General features: G+C 38.7%; 1 protein-coding gene across 1 annotated transcript in view; it reads left to right on the top strand.

Annotated features, from left to right (window-relative positions):
- Nucleotides 1-13,661, top strand: part of LOC306874160 (multiple PDZ domain protein-like) — a 45,436-nt gene extending 31,775 nt beyond the window's left edge. The window contains exons 24-43 of the mRNA XM_079423985.1: nt 2,376-2,474; nt 2,604-2,669; nt 2,748-2,807; nt 3,717-3,891; nt 4,197-4,405; nt 5,930-6,021; nt 6,605-6,650; nt 6,916-6,993; nt 7,093-7,464; nt 8,445-8,528; nt 8,766-8,989; nt 9,074-9,221; nt 9,344-9,415; nt 10,300-10,348; nt 10,439-10,482; nt 10,574-10,684; nt 11,774-11,878; nt 11,957-12,060; nt 13,058-13,181; nt 13,398-13,661. Coding sequence (XP_079280111.1) covers nt 2,376-2,474; nt 2,604-2,669; nt 2,748-2,807; nt 3,717-3,891; nt 4,197-4,405; nt 5,930-6,021; nt 6,605-6,650; nt 6,916-6,993; nt 7,093-7,464; nt 8,445-8,528; nt 8,766-8,989; nt 9,074-9,221; nt 9,344-9,415; nt 10,300-10,348; nt 10,439-10,482; nt 10,574-10,684; nt 11,774-11,878; nt 11,957-12,060; nt 13,058-13,181; nt 13,398-13,562 — 2,427 coding nt within the window. The 3' untranslated portion in view covers nt 13,563-13,661. The remainder of the gene's footprint in view (nt 1-2,375; nt 2,475-2,603; nt 2,670-2,747; nt 2,808-3,716; nt 3,892-4,196; nt 4,406-5,929; nt 6,022-6,604; nt 6,651-6,915; nt 6,994-7,092; nt 7,465-8,444; nt 8,529-8,765; nt 8,990-9,073; nt 9,222-9,343; nt 9,416-10,299; nt 10,349-10,438; nt 10,483-10,573; nt 10,685-11,773; nt 11,879-11,956; nt 12,061-13,057; nt 13,182-13,397) is intronic.
- Nucleotides 13,662-13,857: the final 196 nt, after the last annotated feature.

The following is a 13,857-nucleotide window of genomic DNA, read 5'->3' as shown; positions in this document are numbered from 1 at the left end:
ACTTGACTTTTGGGGAATTGGTGGAGTTTTTGACGCTTCTCCAAGCGGCGGTGCCCGCTCACAGCGCTCCCGAGGCGGCGGGGCCCGCTCACAGCGCTCCCGAGGCGGCCGTGCCCGCTCACAGCGCTCCCGAGGCCGCGGTGCCCGCTCACAGCGCTCCCGAGGCGGCGGTGCCCGCTCACAGCGCTCCCGAGGCGGCGGTGCCCGCTCACAGCGCTCCCGAGGCGGCGGTGCCCGCTCACAGCGCTCCCGAGGCGGCGGTGCCCGCTCACAGCGCTCCCGAGGCGGCCGTGCCCGCTCACAGCGCTCCCGAGGCGGCGGTGCACGCTCACAGCGCTCCCGAGGCGGCGGTGCCCGCTCACAGCGCTCCCGAGGCGGCGGTGCCCGCTCACAGCGCTCCCGAGGCGGCGGTGCCCGCTCTCAATCCCCTAGTGGTGGCCGAGGATGCCGCAGCGGCGCCCCGCTCCCGGAGACGGAGGAAGAGGCGGAGGAAGGCCTTCTCCGTCCCACAAGGCCAGGAGGCTACCCAGGAGCTCACTGCTGGCCAGGAGGTCGTGCCAGAGCCACCAGTGCTCCTCGCCCTGCCGGCGCCACCCGTGCTCCTCGCCCTGCCGGCGCCACCCGTGCTCCTCGCCCTGCCGGCGCCACCCGAGCGCCTTGCCCTGCCGGCGCCACCCAGACTCCTTGCCCTGCCGGCGCCACCCGAGCGCCTTGCCCTGCCGGCGCCACCCGAGCTCCTCGCCTTGCCGGCTCTACCCGAACTTCTCGCCCTGCAGGCTCCACTCGAGCTCCTTACCCTGCCAGAGACCGTCCCTGAGCTCACTGCCTGCCCTGTCACGGCCACAGAGGCCGTTTCTGAACTGACTGTCTGCCCTGTCACGGCCACAGAGGCCGTTCCTGAGTTCACTGCCTGCCCTGTCACGGCCACAGAGGCCGTTTCTGAACTGACTGTCTGCCCTGTCACGGCCACAGAGGCCGTTCCTGAGTTCACTGCCTGCCCTGTCACGGCCACAGAGGCCGTTTCTGAACTGACTGTCTGCCCTGTCACGGCCACAGAGGCCGTTCTTAAAGTCACTGCCTGGCTTGTCCCTCCGGCCCCACCCTGGCCGTGCGCTGGGGTTCCTGTTGGGCCGGAAACCCCCTGGTCCGTCCCTCCGGATCCGTCCTGGTCTCCTGCTCGGCCTTGGTCTGCGGGCCCCCTGCCTCTGCACGGGCCTGGCCCACCATCCCTCCCCCTGATCTGTCTCTTGCCCACCTCCCTTCTTGACATTTTGTATTTTCATTTTTCATGTTTTTGTGTTCTTAGTGTTGCAGGTGGAGCATCTGGGAGCTGCTCCTTTGTTGGGGGGTAGTGTCACGTATTCTGTGGGTGTGCCCTGGTTGGCCACCAGATGTCACTGTCTTGTCTGAGCACATGGGTTTGTGTTGTGATTGTTCCATGTGTTCCCCGGTTGATTGTCTAACTCCGCCCTCTTGTTATCTCGTTATTGGTTTAGTGAATTCACCTGTTCCTGCTCGTTTGTGTCCCTATTTATGTTCCTGGTGTTTGCAGTTCTGTTCGGCCACGTTGTTACATGTTGTGTACGGTCAGTCGTGTGTGTTTCCTGATTCTTGTTTCTGCCATGCTCTGTTTTCCCCCTCGGGGTAGTTTGTTTCTGTTTTGTTTCTTTTATAATTAAACCACCATTTCCCTGCACTTGAGTTCTCGCTTCATTTCTCTGCACGTATCATGACACCTGTATGTATGACTTTTTGGAGCGCAAAAAAAAAGAAGGAAAAAAATAGAATAAAATAAAATAAAAAGAATTGTTATGATTTAGAATGTAAAGAATTTTAGAATGATATCATTTTTATGACCACTCTGCTTCATTTAATGAATGTAAATGAAGCATCCTTTTAAATGCTTGACAGCCCGAGTTCTCATTTAAAATTCATTAAATGAAGCACACACATATGACTTTTATTATATTGAAAAAGAAATCCCCTTTTGTGCCCCACAGAAGAAAGTCATGCAGGTTTGAAACAACATGAGTAAAAAAAGTGTGTGCGTAAAAAAAATACAATCAGATTGGAATGGGTGATTTCAATCTGCTCTTGCTATTTCTGTGTGAAATATACTTTAGAAGGCCTGAGGCTGAGACTAGTTAGTGTTGATGAACAGTAATTGGATTTGGATAATGTTTGATGATCTCCATCTGCTGGTCATAATAAGCTAATGCATCACTCCTACTCTGACCTAAATAAACTAGATAACAAGATTAGTTTAAAGAAAATCTGGGGCAAACTGCTTAACATGAAAGTTGAAGTATGTTGAAAGTAATGAGTGACTGGAGAAATAACTTCACACATTAGATTTTTAATGTGTGTGTTTGCAGGTTCAAGGTGTCGATGTGAGTGATTTTACTCATGAAGAAGCTGTGGAGGCGATCCGTAGAGCGGGAGACAAAGTAGAACTACTAGTGCAGAGTCCTCAGGTACAGCACACATACTGTACACATGCACACATATACTCACTTCACAAACACTCATACTCAGTGCTAGAATATACTCTAGACAAGACAAAACATGAGTACATAAAACAGTTATTGCCTCTCTATGTCCAGTTTTCAGCTCCTGACAACTGCTCTGAAGTTGACAATGTGTCAAAATCAAATTCTCCACATCATCAGGTGTGTTTTTGCTTATCCTTCTGTGTTTATCATTAGTGTCTTTTAGGTGTTTTATGTATATGCTTATCTCATCTTTAGGAACCTGAGATCCCGAATAATCTCTCCCCAACCTACCCCTTCAGTCCCATCCCCTTTAAGGTCTGTGATGTTTGTTTGCATAGTAATAATCCAATATATATGTATATAAATGACATATTATAGGCTCCACATCCACACTTAATACTACTCTTGTGAAGGTACTCATACTTATACCTTTAAAAACAGGGCTTAAAATAAATACTGCCAAATGTACAGCATTTATGATAAACTGAAACAGTACTTCAATACTTTTATTACTTTAATGATATTTCTATTAAAACGTGTATGTCATGTATTTAAATATATTTGTAATTACACATTTGTAATAATGAAGTTGTAGTTGCAGTGCATTAAATGCATTAACTTTGAATGAAATATTGAATAATAGACCAGTTAAAATTATAATCAAGTACCTCAGATGTGCCTTAGTCAACACCAAAATAAGATACTTCTTCTTTAAAGCCCCACATAAGATATTAAAACATTATTTAAACTTGACTTTAAAGTTTAAACTTTTAATTTGATATCATTACAAGGTTTATTAAGAAACATAGGGTTACACTTTATTTTAACATAAATATTAATTAACTACACGTACATACTATATGGTTAGGGTTAGGATTAGGGTTTGTTTTAGGATTACTTTCATGTAATTATGCATAATTGATTATGAATGTAAGTACATGTAATATGTATAAGAAGGACACTGTAAAATAAAGTGTTACCAAACATGAAAGTGTACTCTGAGTACTCTCAACTGTCCTTTTATTTTATTAATATTATATCATTTAACACTAGAGGCACATATTTAATTAATCCAATTATGCACACTTATTTTTGTCAGCCATGTTGTACAATTACTGTTGAGGCTGAGCAGTAAAATTAAATGAAAGACATTTTAAAAGAGAACTTATATAATAATGTGTTTTTCTGAAGAATATAATCACTTTTTTTATGGTGCTGTTGTAGCGTACAGAAGACTGGAAGTTGGGGAAGCCTCCACATTTAGCTCCCCCCCTCCTGAAACTGCCCTCTAGGCAAGTCGACACAGAAACAGATGGAGTGCAGAGGGTTCCAGAGAGACCACCCCTGCCAGAAGAGCCTTCACATCATCACAGCGAGCAGCAGCATGCCTCTTATTGGAGTATGTTTGAGTGTGTCTGTGTGTGGCTCAGCTTTCACCTACATAAAGGGGGCCAAATGTCCCCTAAAGACAGTCAAACCTCAAATCACCTACATTGTGCGGAGCAGTGAATCATTCCCAACAAGGAAAACACATCAAACATATTTACTTAATAAAACATACTTAATATACATACCAAGCTTAGAGGATCAAAAATATCATTAGCTCTCATTAGATCACAAGTCAGTGCCCCTATTAGTATGTCTGCTAATGTGTCTATATTGTTTTATCTGGATGCTTTTACATGTTTATGTGTGTGTAAGCAGGCCGCATGCAGCAGAGGTATGGCAGTCTGCCTGGAGAGCTGCACATGTTTGATCTGGACTGTGACTCACACAGCTCTGGACTGGGAATGTGTTTGTCAGGAAACAGAGATGGAGCTCGTGGTAGAATGAGTGTGTACGTGTCAGAGATCAAACCAGACGGGGCCGCTGCGGCAGATGGTCGGGTCAGAGTGGGAGATGAACTACTGGAGGTGAGAACAACCTCCTGGACTCTTGACTGGCCAACAGAAACATTTCATTTGCGCAATCAAGCCTTTATGCTGTATATGTTGTTTATAATTAGAAAGCAAACCCATTCAGTTTACATTAAATTTACATTTAGTAGACGCTTTTATCTAAAGCGACTTAGAAATGAGGACAATGGAAGCAATCAAAAGAGCAATGATATGCAAGTGCTATTAGCTTAACACAGTACGCATAGCAAGGTTTTTTTAATTATATAATAAATCAATTTAAAACAGATAGAATAGAAAAAGAAGAAAGCAAGCTAGTGTTAGAGGCCTTTTTTGCTTTTGTTAATTGTGTAATAAATAAAAAGAAAACAAATAGAATACAAGAAAATTAAAAAAAAAGAAGAAGAATAGAATTAGAACAGAGAGTGCTAGAATTAGAGGGTCAAATAAAGATGGAAGATTAGCCAATTCTTGAAGATGGTTAAGGACTCAGCTGCTCAGATTGAATTGGGCAGGTCACTTCTGATGAAACACGAAAACAGGTGAATTGTTGTCATTTCAACAAATTCTGATTTTGAGAATTTTTTTTATTTTTTTATTCTGGTATCTAAAGTTTGATGCCTTTTTTCCTGTAGATTGTTGTTTAGTAATGACAAATGGTTGCACCATGCAAAATTTGATTGTAATAACAATGATTGTAACAACAGTAATGCAACATGCAAAAAATTAAATCATATTAAAATAATATGATATGATATAATTTTATATAATATAACATTTTGTCATTAAACTACACTCTTAAAAATAAAGGTGCTTCAAACGGTTCTTCAAGCGATGTCATAGAAGAACCGTTTTTGGTTCCACAAAGAACCATTCAGTCAAAGGTTCTTTAAAGAACCATCTCTTCCTTACCTTTTTATAATCCGAAGAACCTTCTTTCGCCACAAAGAAACATTTGTGAAACAGAAAGGTTCTTCGGATGTTAAAGGTTCTTTATGGAACCATTTAGACTAAAAGGGTCTTCTATGGCATCATGAAGCACCTTTATTTTGGTGTACAGTAGATTAAATGTTGTGCTCATCTGCTAATATTAATATATTTTTAGAGAAATATTGAGTAATACATATATAGTGAAAATTATTCATCTTATCTTAGATAATTCTAATAATTTTCATATAATTATCAAATATATTAAATACATCAAATGCATTATCAAATTAAATACACATCATTATTATTAAATACACATTTGACAGCTTAATGAATAAGTCCCGTTTAGGAGTGAAAGGTATTAGAAGGAAAATAATTCAGTATTATTAACAAGAAATAAAAGGAATTTGTATTGTTTTTAAAATATTAGCCTCTTATTTGAGACACAAAGTTAATATCCAAAGATGGTGTGTAGAAATTGCCCCCAATTATGGTATGTTACAATTGCCCCCAGTCTCCCCAATATAACTAAAAGAGCTAAATGCAGTGAAGTATGTGTCTTATCTAAGGTCAAGGGTTAATCTTCAGCATGTTTATATGTGTATTTTGAAGATAAATGGACAAGTGCTGTATGGACGCAGCCACCAGAATGCATCAGCAATCATCAACAATGCTCCAGCTAAAGTCAGGATTCTGCTCACAAGGTGAGATATTTTCATGTGAATGCAGATTAACACAAACTGTCTTCTACATGCATTTTAATATACTCTTCATATACATGGTTCATTTATATTAGTTTTTTGAAACCAGCAGAAATAAGAAAGACTTCGGGGTAACACTTTATTTTAGGGTCTCTTAATTAGTTGCTTATTAGCATGCATATAACTAAAATATTAGCCATTTTATTAGTAGTAATTAAGCATATATTAATGCCTTATTCTACATGACCTTATACTACATCCCTAATCCTACCCAATACCTAAATGTAACAACTACCTTACCAACTATTATTAAGCAGCAAATAAGGAATTTATTGAGGGAAAAGTCGTAGTTAATAGTGAATAACTGTTCCCTGTTCTAAAGTGTTACCAACTTTGGATTTTTAAATATTTAAAACAAAGGAAGATATTCTGCACTATTTATCAAATGCACTGTATTATGAAACTTGAAATCAAACTACAAGCATTTTCACAAAGGTCTCAGACTTTGTATCCTACTATATGTATAGTGTATGTATAGTGTGTATGTGTTACTTATTTTGATGCACATATATCATTTTCTCATCAGGAATAAAGCTGCACAGAATCAAATGACTACAGGACCAGTAAAGGAGGCAATGAGGAGGCACACACACACAAACAAATAAACTAAAATACTTCTTAAAACAGTAAAAGACACAATAATTATAGTTATCCTTGATTAACAAATCAAATCATTGTCAGAAAAAGCATTCTGAACAAGTTCATTACAATATATTTGCATAGTTATATAATATAGTGCATGTTTCTGACAAGTTTGTTGAATTTTCATTTATTATTTATTTTTTACTGGACATCTTCTGTCACTTGCGTTATCTAATAACAGTTTTATCTGTTTAGATGGACAGCTGTCCTGTTGTATCTCCTGCCATGCATATTAATAGTATCACAGAAGGTCAACATTTAGCTTTGTCACAGGTAAATCTGTCAAATCAATGTTAGACAAAAACACAACAAAAAAATATCCACCTGCTTCATTCTCATTCTTTTTATTCTCATGTTTCTGTTTGTCGATAGGATGGAAGGATCAGCAGAGAGGATAAACTGACGTCTCGCTCCTCAGAGAGCCTCAACATTGGTCTTCCTGCTCCAGTCAATGCCACATCCAATCATAAGCCCTCCTGTCATCCTGCCAGTCACACGTCCCCCAGCCACTGTACTCCTCCGTCATCTGGCATGTCATCAGCTGATGAGAGCATTCGCTGTGGCTCCACGGCCAATCAGAGCACTTGCACGGGGCCTCACAGCTCTTCTTACTTTACCCAATGTTCTGTGAGCTCTGACCCCCTAACATGTCCCATCATACCTGGCTGTATAAATACCATTGATATCTGCAAGGGAACCACAGGGCTCGGCCTCAGCATAGTAGGAGGCTGCAATACAGTACTGGTGAGAAATCATAAATTAAGCATATTAGACTTCACAGTGTTGAAACAGCATCTTCAGTGCAAATCTGAATATCAAATACCACAGCAATGTTGTCTGTAGTAGTGATAATCAGCCAAAAATGAAAATATCAGTTCATTTTTTACTCAAGTCATTAGCAGAATGTTCTTGCAGTTTTTTTCTTTATAGGTGAATTGCGAGAAAAAAAAATGACAAAGCATTTATGCATTCCAAAGCAATATTGATTGCATTCAAGGTCTCCTTTTATCATAGGAATTTACTATAAAGTAGTTCATGTGACTTCAGAAGCCATATACCTTTGTGTGGAGAACAGACTAAAATTTTAATTTAAATTTGATTTTTTTTGCATGAACTACCCTTCAAAGAAACATTACAGAGCAAATATAATTTAAATTGTGAGATGCTGTCAACTAGTGCAGGAAATAATCTCAACTAACACAAAAACTCATTTACAGTGGAAGTGAATGAGGTATGTTGACAGAAGGGTTTTAAAACCAGAAATATAAAGTTTGTTTCTTTTTATTTTGTAATATTTAATTATTTAGTAAATTATTCTGTAAAGTTGTCTAAACCATCCTGGTTTTGCTCATTTTAATGAACTGAGGAATGGGTCTAAATAATTTTTTGATGTGGCAATCGACAGAAGGCCAGAAATGCCCTTGATAAAGCTTATAAAATATTCCTTTGAATGAAAAATAAATATAGAAGTAACATGTTGCAATCACCAGAAATCAAAATGGGAGTTAAAACAATATTCTTTCTTTCCCTGGGGCTTTTTTATGTGGAAATAAACAAAGCTTTTGGATTTTGAAACATTTAAAAGAAAAGAAAAGTTATTAAAAATACTGCACTATTTTTAAGTTCATCCCAGCTTGAATGCATGGTGTCATTAAAGAATGATTGTCAAATTTTCAATTCAACTTTTCACTTAAATGCTTTAACTAAATTTCCTTCTTTGTCAGGGAGCAATAGTGATTCATGAAGTGAATAAGGATGGTGCGGCACACAGAGATGGTCGGTTGTGGGCAGGAGATCATATACTAGAGGTACAGAACTACCAGTGAAGTTGTATAGAATGTAGTTCATTGATCTCTTCACAAAGAACTTCCAATGAGCCAATCATAGAGTAGCAATCATTACTTTGAACTTGTGCCTTAGACTGACTTCAACAAGCTACAGTGCAGATTAAACTCAACTGAATATTCAAAAGGGGAAAATGTAATCTTTTCCTATCCAAGGTTCTCTGAATGGCTCTTAAGTATGATTATTGTTATCTCCTCCAGGTGAACGGCATTGATCTGAGAATGGCCACTCATGAAGAGGCCTTGAGCGTCCTGCGCTTGAGTCCGCAGCGTGTGCGATTGTGTATCTACAGAGACCCTGTGACAGAGAACCCCTCCACACACCCCCTCCAGAGCCACACACCCGAAGACATGTGGGACCTCTTCAGTGTGAAACTGAACCTCAAAACAGGACAGGGACTGGGGCTTCGCATTGTGGGTAAAAGGTGGGTTATTCTAAAGGGATATAATTACATTACGGAACTGCACAGTGATTCATCTGAATTCATATTTGTCTGCGTGTCTTGCAGGAAGGACACTGGAATCTTTGTGTCTGAGATAACAAGGGGAGGGGCTGCAGACTTAGATGAAAGACTGTTGCTAGGTGACCAGATTTTGTCTGTGAATGGAGAGGATATCCGAGCTGTGTCACAGGACTATGCAAGTGCACTACTGCAGGTGCGCACAAATACACTTCACTTAGGAATATAATAATTGATGCATTTCCTTCTTAATCATAATAGGGCTAATTATGATCCTCTCTGTCTGTGTGTGTGTGTGTGTGTGTGTGTGTGCTGTAGAGCTGTAGTGGGCCTGTGCTGTTGGAGGTGGCACGTTTTAAAGCTTCATCACACTACTCATATGGAGATCAGGTAAACAGTTTATACGGTACAACTACTGTAGATCATTCCTGTTATGCAGTACCTTTTGAACTTCGTGATCTAAAACAATAAATATGTATGTATTATAATTCATGGAAATTATTTTTATAAAGGGTTCAAAATATGCTCTTGTTGGCAAGAAAATAGAATGACTCCTAAAATAATGGAAATAACAAGCCAAATTTAGCCATTGCTCAGTGATTGACACTTCACTTATTATAACTGCATATAAGAAAAGTATGATTTCTTTAAAAAAAAAAAAAACTGTGAGGTTAATATTTTATGCTATATATTAGATCCACTACTGTTCAAAAATTGATCATTAAATTATTAAATTCATTAAATTGATCAAAATAAACTAAGGCATAAAGAAGACATTTATTGTTACAAAAGATTTCTTTCAAATAAATGCTTTTGAACTATTTATAGAATCCTGAAAAAAAATGTATCAGTTTGCACAAAAATGAAAGCAGCACAACTGTTTTTAACATTGATAATAATATGAAATGTTTCTTGAGCAACAAATCAGTATATTAAAATGATTTCTGAAGGATCATGTGACACTGAAGACTGGAAAATTCAGCTTTGCCATCACAGAAATTTTAAATATATTCTAATATAGTGATTTTAAATTGTAGTTAAATTTCACAATATACTGTTTATTGTATTTTAATCAAATCTTGATGAGCACTTGGTGAGACTTCTTTAAAAAAAACTTATAAACCTTAAACATTTGAATGGTAGTGTATGATAGAGATATACTCTACACATATTTACAGCACACAAACACAACTTGTCTCAGTGGGATTCATCTCAGATCTTGACGGTGCACAATCTAGTGTTTGAGAGTCTGTGTTTTATCCGTGTTATGGCAGGTGGGCGAGTTTGATGTCCCTCTCCTCTCCTCTCTCAGCACAGATGATTGTAAGAGTGTCTGTCACATCACACAATTATTCACTATTCAATATTCAGTTCTATTCACCAGTGAGTCAATGTTTTCATCTTTTTGCACAGCTGTGGATGGAAACGTGGACATCAGAACTGTCACCGTTCAGAAGGTTTGTTTTTATATGCAGTAATATTAGGCATGTTTCTGCAGTAACTGTATGATCCAGTAGTAACTGTAAGGTTGGTGTGATTCTGTCCCAGCATGAATTTGAGTCTGTGGAGTTGAGATCGAGAGGCACACAGGGAGATTCAGTGATTTATATCTCCAACCTGGACCCGACCACACCTGCAGCACACGCAGGACTTCTGCAGGTAGAGGCAATGAGAATGCGTGACACTTGGTGGGCCAAATCGCTGATCTTTGCAAATCGCCTTTCCTAATAACGTGGTAGTCAGCAAGTTCTGCGGCTAAAGTAAACAGTCTCATGAGAACAGCTCGTCACCCCACGGAAGCATTTAAAGGAACATGCACTAAAACGGGTTGCTGAAAACAGAGCTGATTTTGACAAGGTAAAAAGGGTGTTGTTTTACACTAACATACTTTGGTTAAAAATTCTCAATGGTATAGACTTTTCATTAAGACCCTAAAGAATCATATCAACTTATGGAAAATGGGCATCTGATGACCCCTTATGTCATTCTTTTGAATTTTCTATGCGTCAAAGAATCCTAAAAAAAAATTACATTTTAAAATATATTAGAATAGAAAACAGCTGTTTAAAATGGTCATATTTCACAATATTAGTTTTTACTTTAAAAAACAGACTTGGTGAGCATAAGAGACTTATGTAAATATTAAATAAATAATGTTATTGATGCCAAACCTTTGAACGGTAGTGTATATAAACATTTTCCATTTATTTAGCCTTAATGGAAATGTCACTCAGTAGAAACTATCTAGATTAAGACTGTTATTTATAGAGCTATATTTCCAATAAATTACAATACAAATATGTATTTGGATGTTTTATTTATTTTTGTACAGTGATTTGAGTAACAGGGTTGAATGATTGAGCAAGCCGCATTCTGTGAACATTGAAATTTGTGTAAAAATTGAGAATATATATATATTTTTAAATTAGCTCATAATAAAAATTTAACATTTTTATTACAACTAATTTTGGGAAAATGTGTTGAGTTGATGACATCTAATGATTTTATATTTTTGTATATAGTCAAGATGGTCATGGTGGAACAGGCCAAAATGACCATTTTAATTTATACAGAAAATTTCCTACTTAAATTTGTTTTATTGGATACTAGTTTATCTAACATATCTAGTTCCTACTACAAAAAAAAAAAAAGTGAATGTCACTCACAGGACACCAAAATGAATACTCCATTCATGGGAATTGCTTCCCACCACCCTCAAAAATAATCAACTCTGAATTGAATTTTCAGCTGGGTGCCAGGGTCATCAGCATTAACAGTACATCAACTGAACACCTCTCAGTTACTGAGGCAAGTACTCTCCTGAGAAACAGCAGTGGAGCCGTCACACTGCAGGTGTGTATCTTCAGACATGTAGCAAATGCACAGAGCTCATCTTTCCATGAATGTCACACCCTGTGTGTTTGATTAAAGGTGATGCCAAGTGGATGTGCAGATGGAGCTAGTAAAGATCGGTCATCTTTAATTCACTCCTCACCTGGACTCTCAGAGAATTACAATACCCACAACCACCAGAGGTACTCAAAATTAATGTCATCTCAGAATCATACAGTCATTGTAGGAAAGGGTTCAAATACACAAACATTCTGGAAAACCAGAGAATCTGTGGGACCGGAGGGATTTTTCTGAGGAACAGCAGGCAGTTTAACTGTTCAGGACAAACAAGGGATTCTTGAACAACTATCACTAAACAAAAAAAACACAGCTTTGGATCGTTCAGGTAACAACACAATATTAAGAATCAAGTGGATGTAAACTTTTGAACAGGGTCATTTTTCATAAATTCGACTATTATTTTCTCTTGTGGACTATATGTAAACATCTTTTATGTGAAATATCTTATTCAGGTCAGTCCTAAATAAAAAATAACATGCATTTTGTATGATCCCTCTTATTTTAAATGAACATTTTGCGGTTTCTGCAAGGTGTACTGTAAACTTTCGACTTCAACTGTATGTATAGAACTCCATATGTTTTAGAAAGTAATTTTTTGCTTTAATTTTTTTTTTACACTTTCTATGTTAAATGTTTTGTCACTATAATACATAGGTCCAGGACAAAATTTGTATGGGTGGGAACCAATAAGAAGGTTACATCATACAGGACTTTAGTCAATTATTTTCCTAGTCTGCTGAGGATGGTCCTGATTTATGCTTTCATTTAAGATTTATTACTCGTTTTATACCAACGCTGCCTTCAGTGAGTCCATAAAATATATATTAAAATTGCACATTTTTACTGAAACGCCTGCTTGTGGATATTTCAGAGCCAGTTTGCGTGTGCAGTTTTGTAGAGGCATTAGAGTCAGCAGAATTCAACTCACTAAAGCTCTGATAAAGGACTTCACCTCCAGGGCACCCAGACTATTCAGACACCCTGTTCAATAGAAGTGTTAGGCTTGCTTTTTTCGTTTTTCTAACTGTACGAAGAGATTAATTGTTGCCCTGTTTGCCAAAAGGGTGTCTGGAAAAAAAAAAATTGTTAAATTCTATTTGTCTTTTGTGTGTGTTTAAGTTCTCCTCAGTTCCAGACTATCACTCTTGAACGTGGCTCTGCTGGGCTTGGCTTCAGTATTGTAGGAGGATTTGGCAGTTCCCATGGCGACTTGCCCATCTATGTCAAGAACATATTTCCCAAGGTACACAAGAAAGAGTCTTAAACTAAAAAAGGTTGAGTAAATCTCTTGACTGCAGTGCGCCAAAGAGATCAATACATGTCCAAACAAATGTTCAGTTTGCATGCATTGTGGCATGTACACAACTCCACCTCCCGACAAGCAGTCATCTGACTGAGAAAGGGATGTTATTTGTGTATTTGAGTGTGAAGCGTATGTGACAGTGCTCTGTTTCCACAGGGAGCTGCGGTGGAGGACGGGCGTCTGCGTCGCAGTGATCAGCTACTGACAGTAAATGGACAGAGTCTGGAGGGTGTCACTCATTCTGAAGCTGTCGAGCTCCTTAGACAAATCAGCGGGACAGTTACGCTACAAGTACTCTCAAAACGACTACCAACATGCTGATAATGTCACTGTCCTCTTGAGATGTTTCACATAGACCTTGAGGAGTAGATGTATTACTGATTGTTAGACATAGATGGAGATTCTACACTGTATTTCTCCAAAAAAAAAAAAAAAAAAAAATCCCAAAATGTAGTCTTTTCTAATCGCAAAAATATCTCAGACAATGTGTGTAAAGTGGGAGAAGCCAATAGAGACTAGTGCTAAACCAGTGGTTCTCAACCAGGGGGGTCTGCAGGATGACTTTCATTAAATTATTTAAATGAGAATTATTAATATATTAAATTAAATCCAATTA

Source organism: Barbus barbus, assembly GCF_936440315.1.
Source record: "Barbus barbus genome assembly, chromosome: 8".
Lineage (NCBI taxonomy): Eukaryota > Metazoa > Chordata > Actinopteri > Cypriniformes > Cyprinidae > Barbus > Barbus barbus.
Note: the sequence above shows the minus strand (reverse complement) of the source record. Positions and strands in the feature narration are given on the sequence as shown.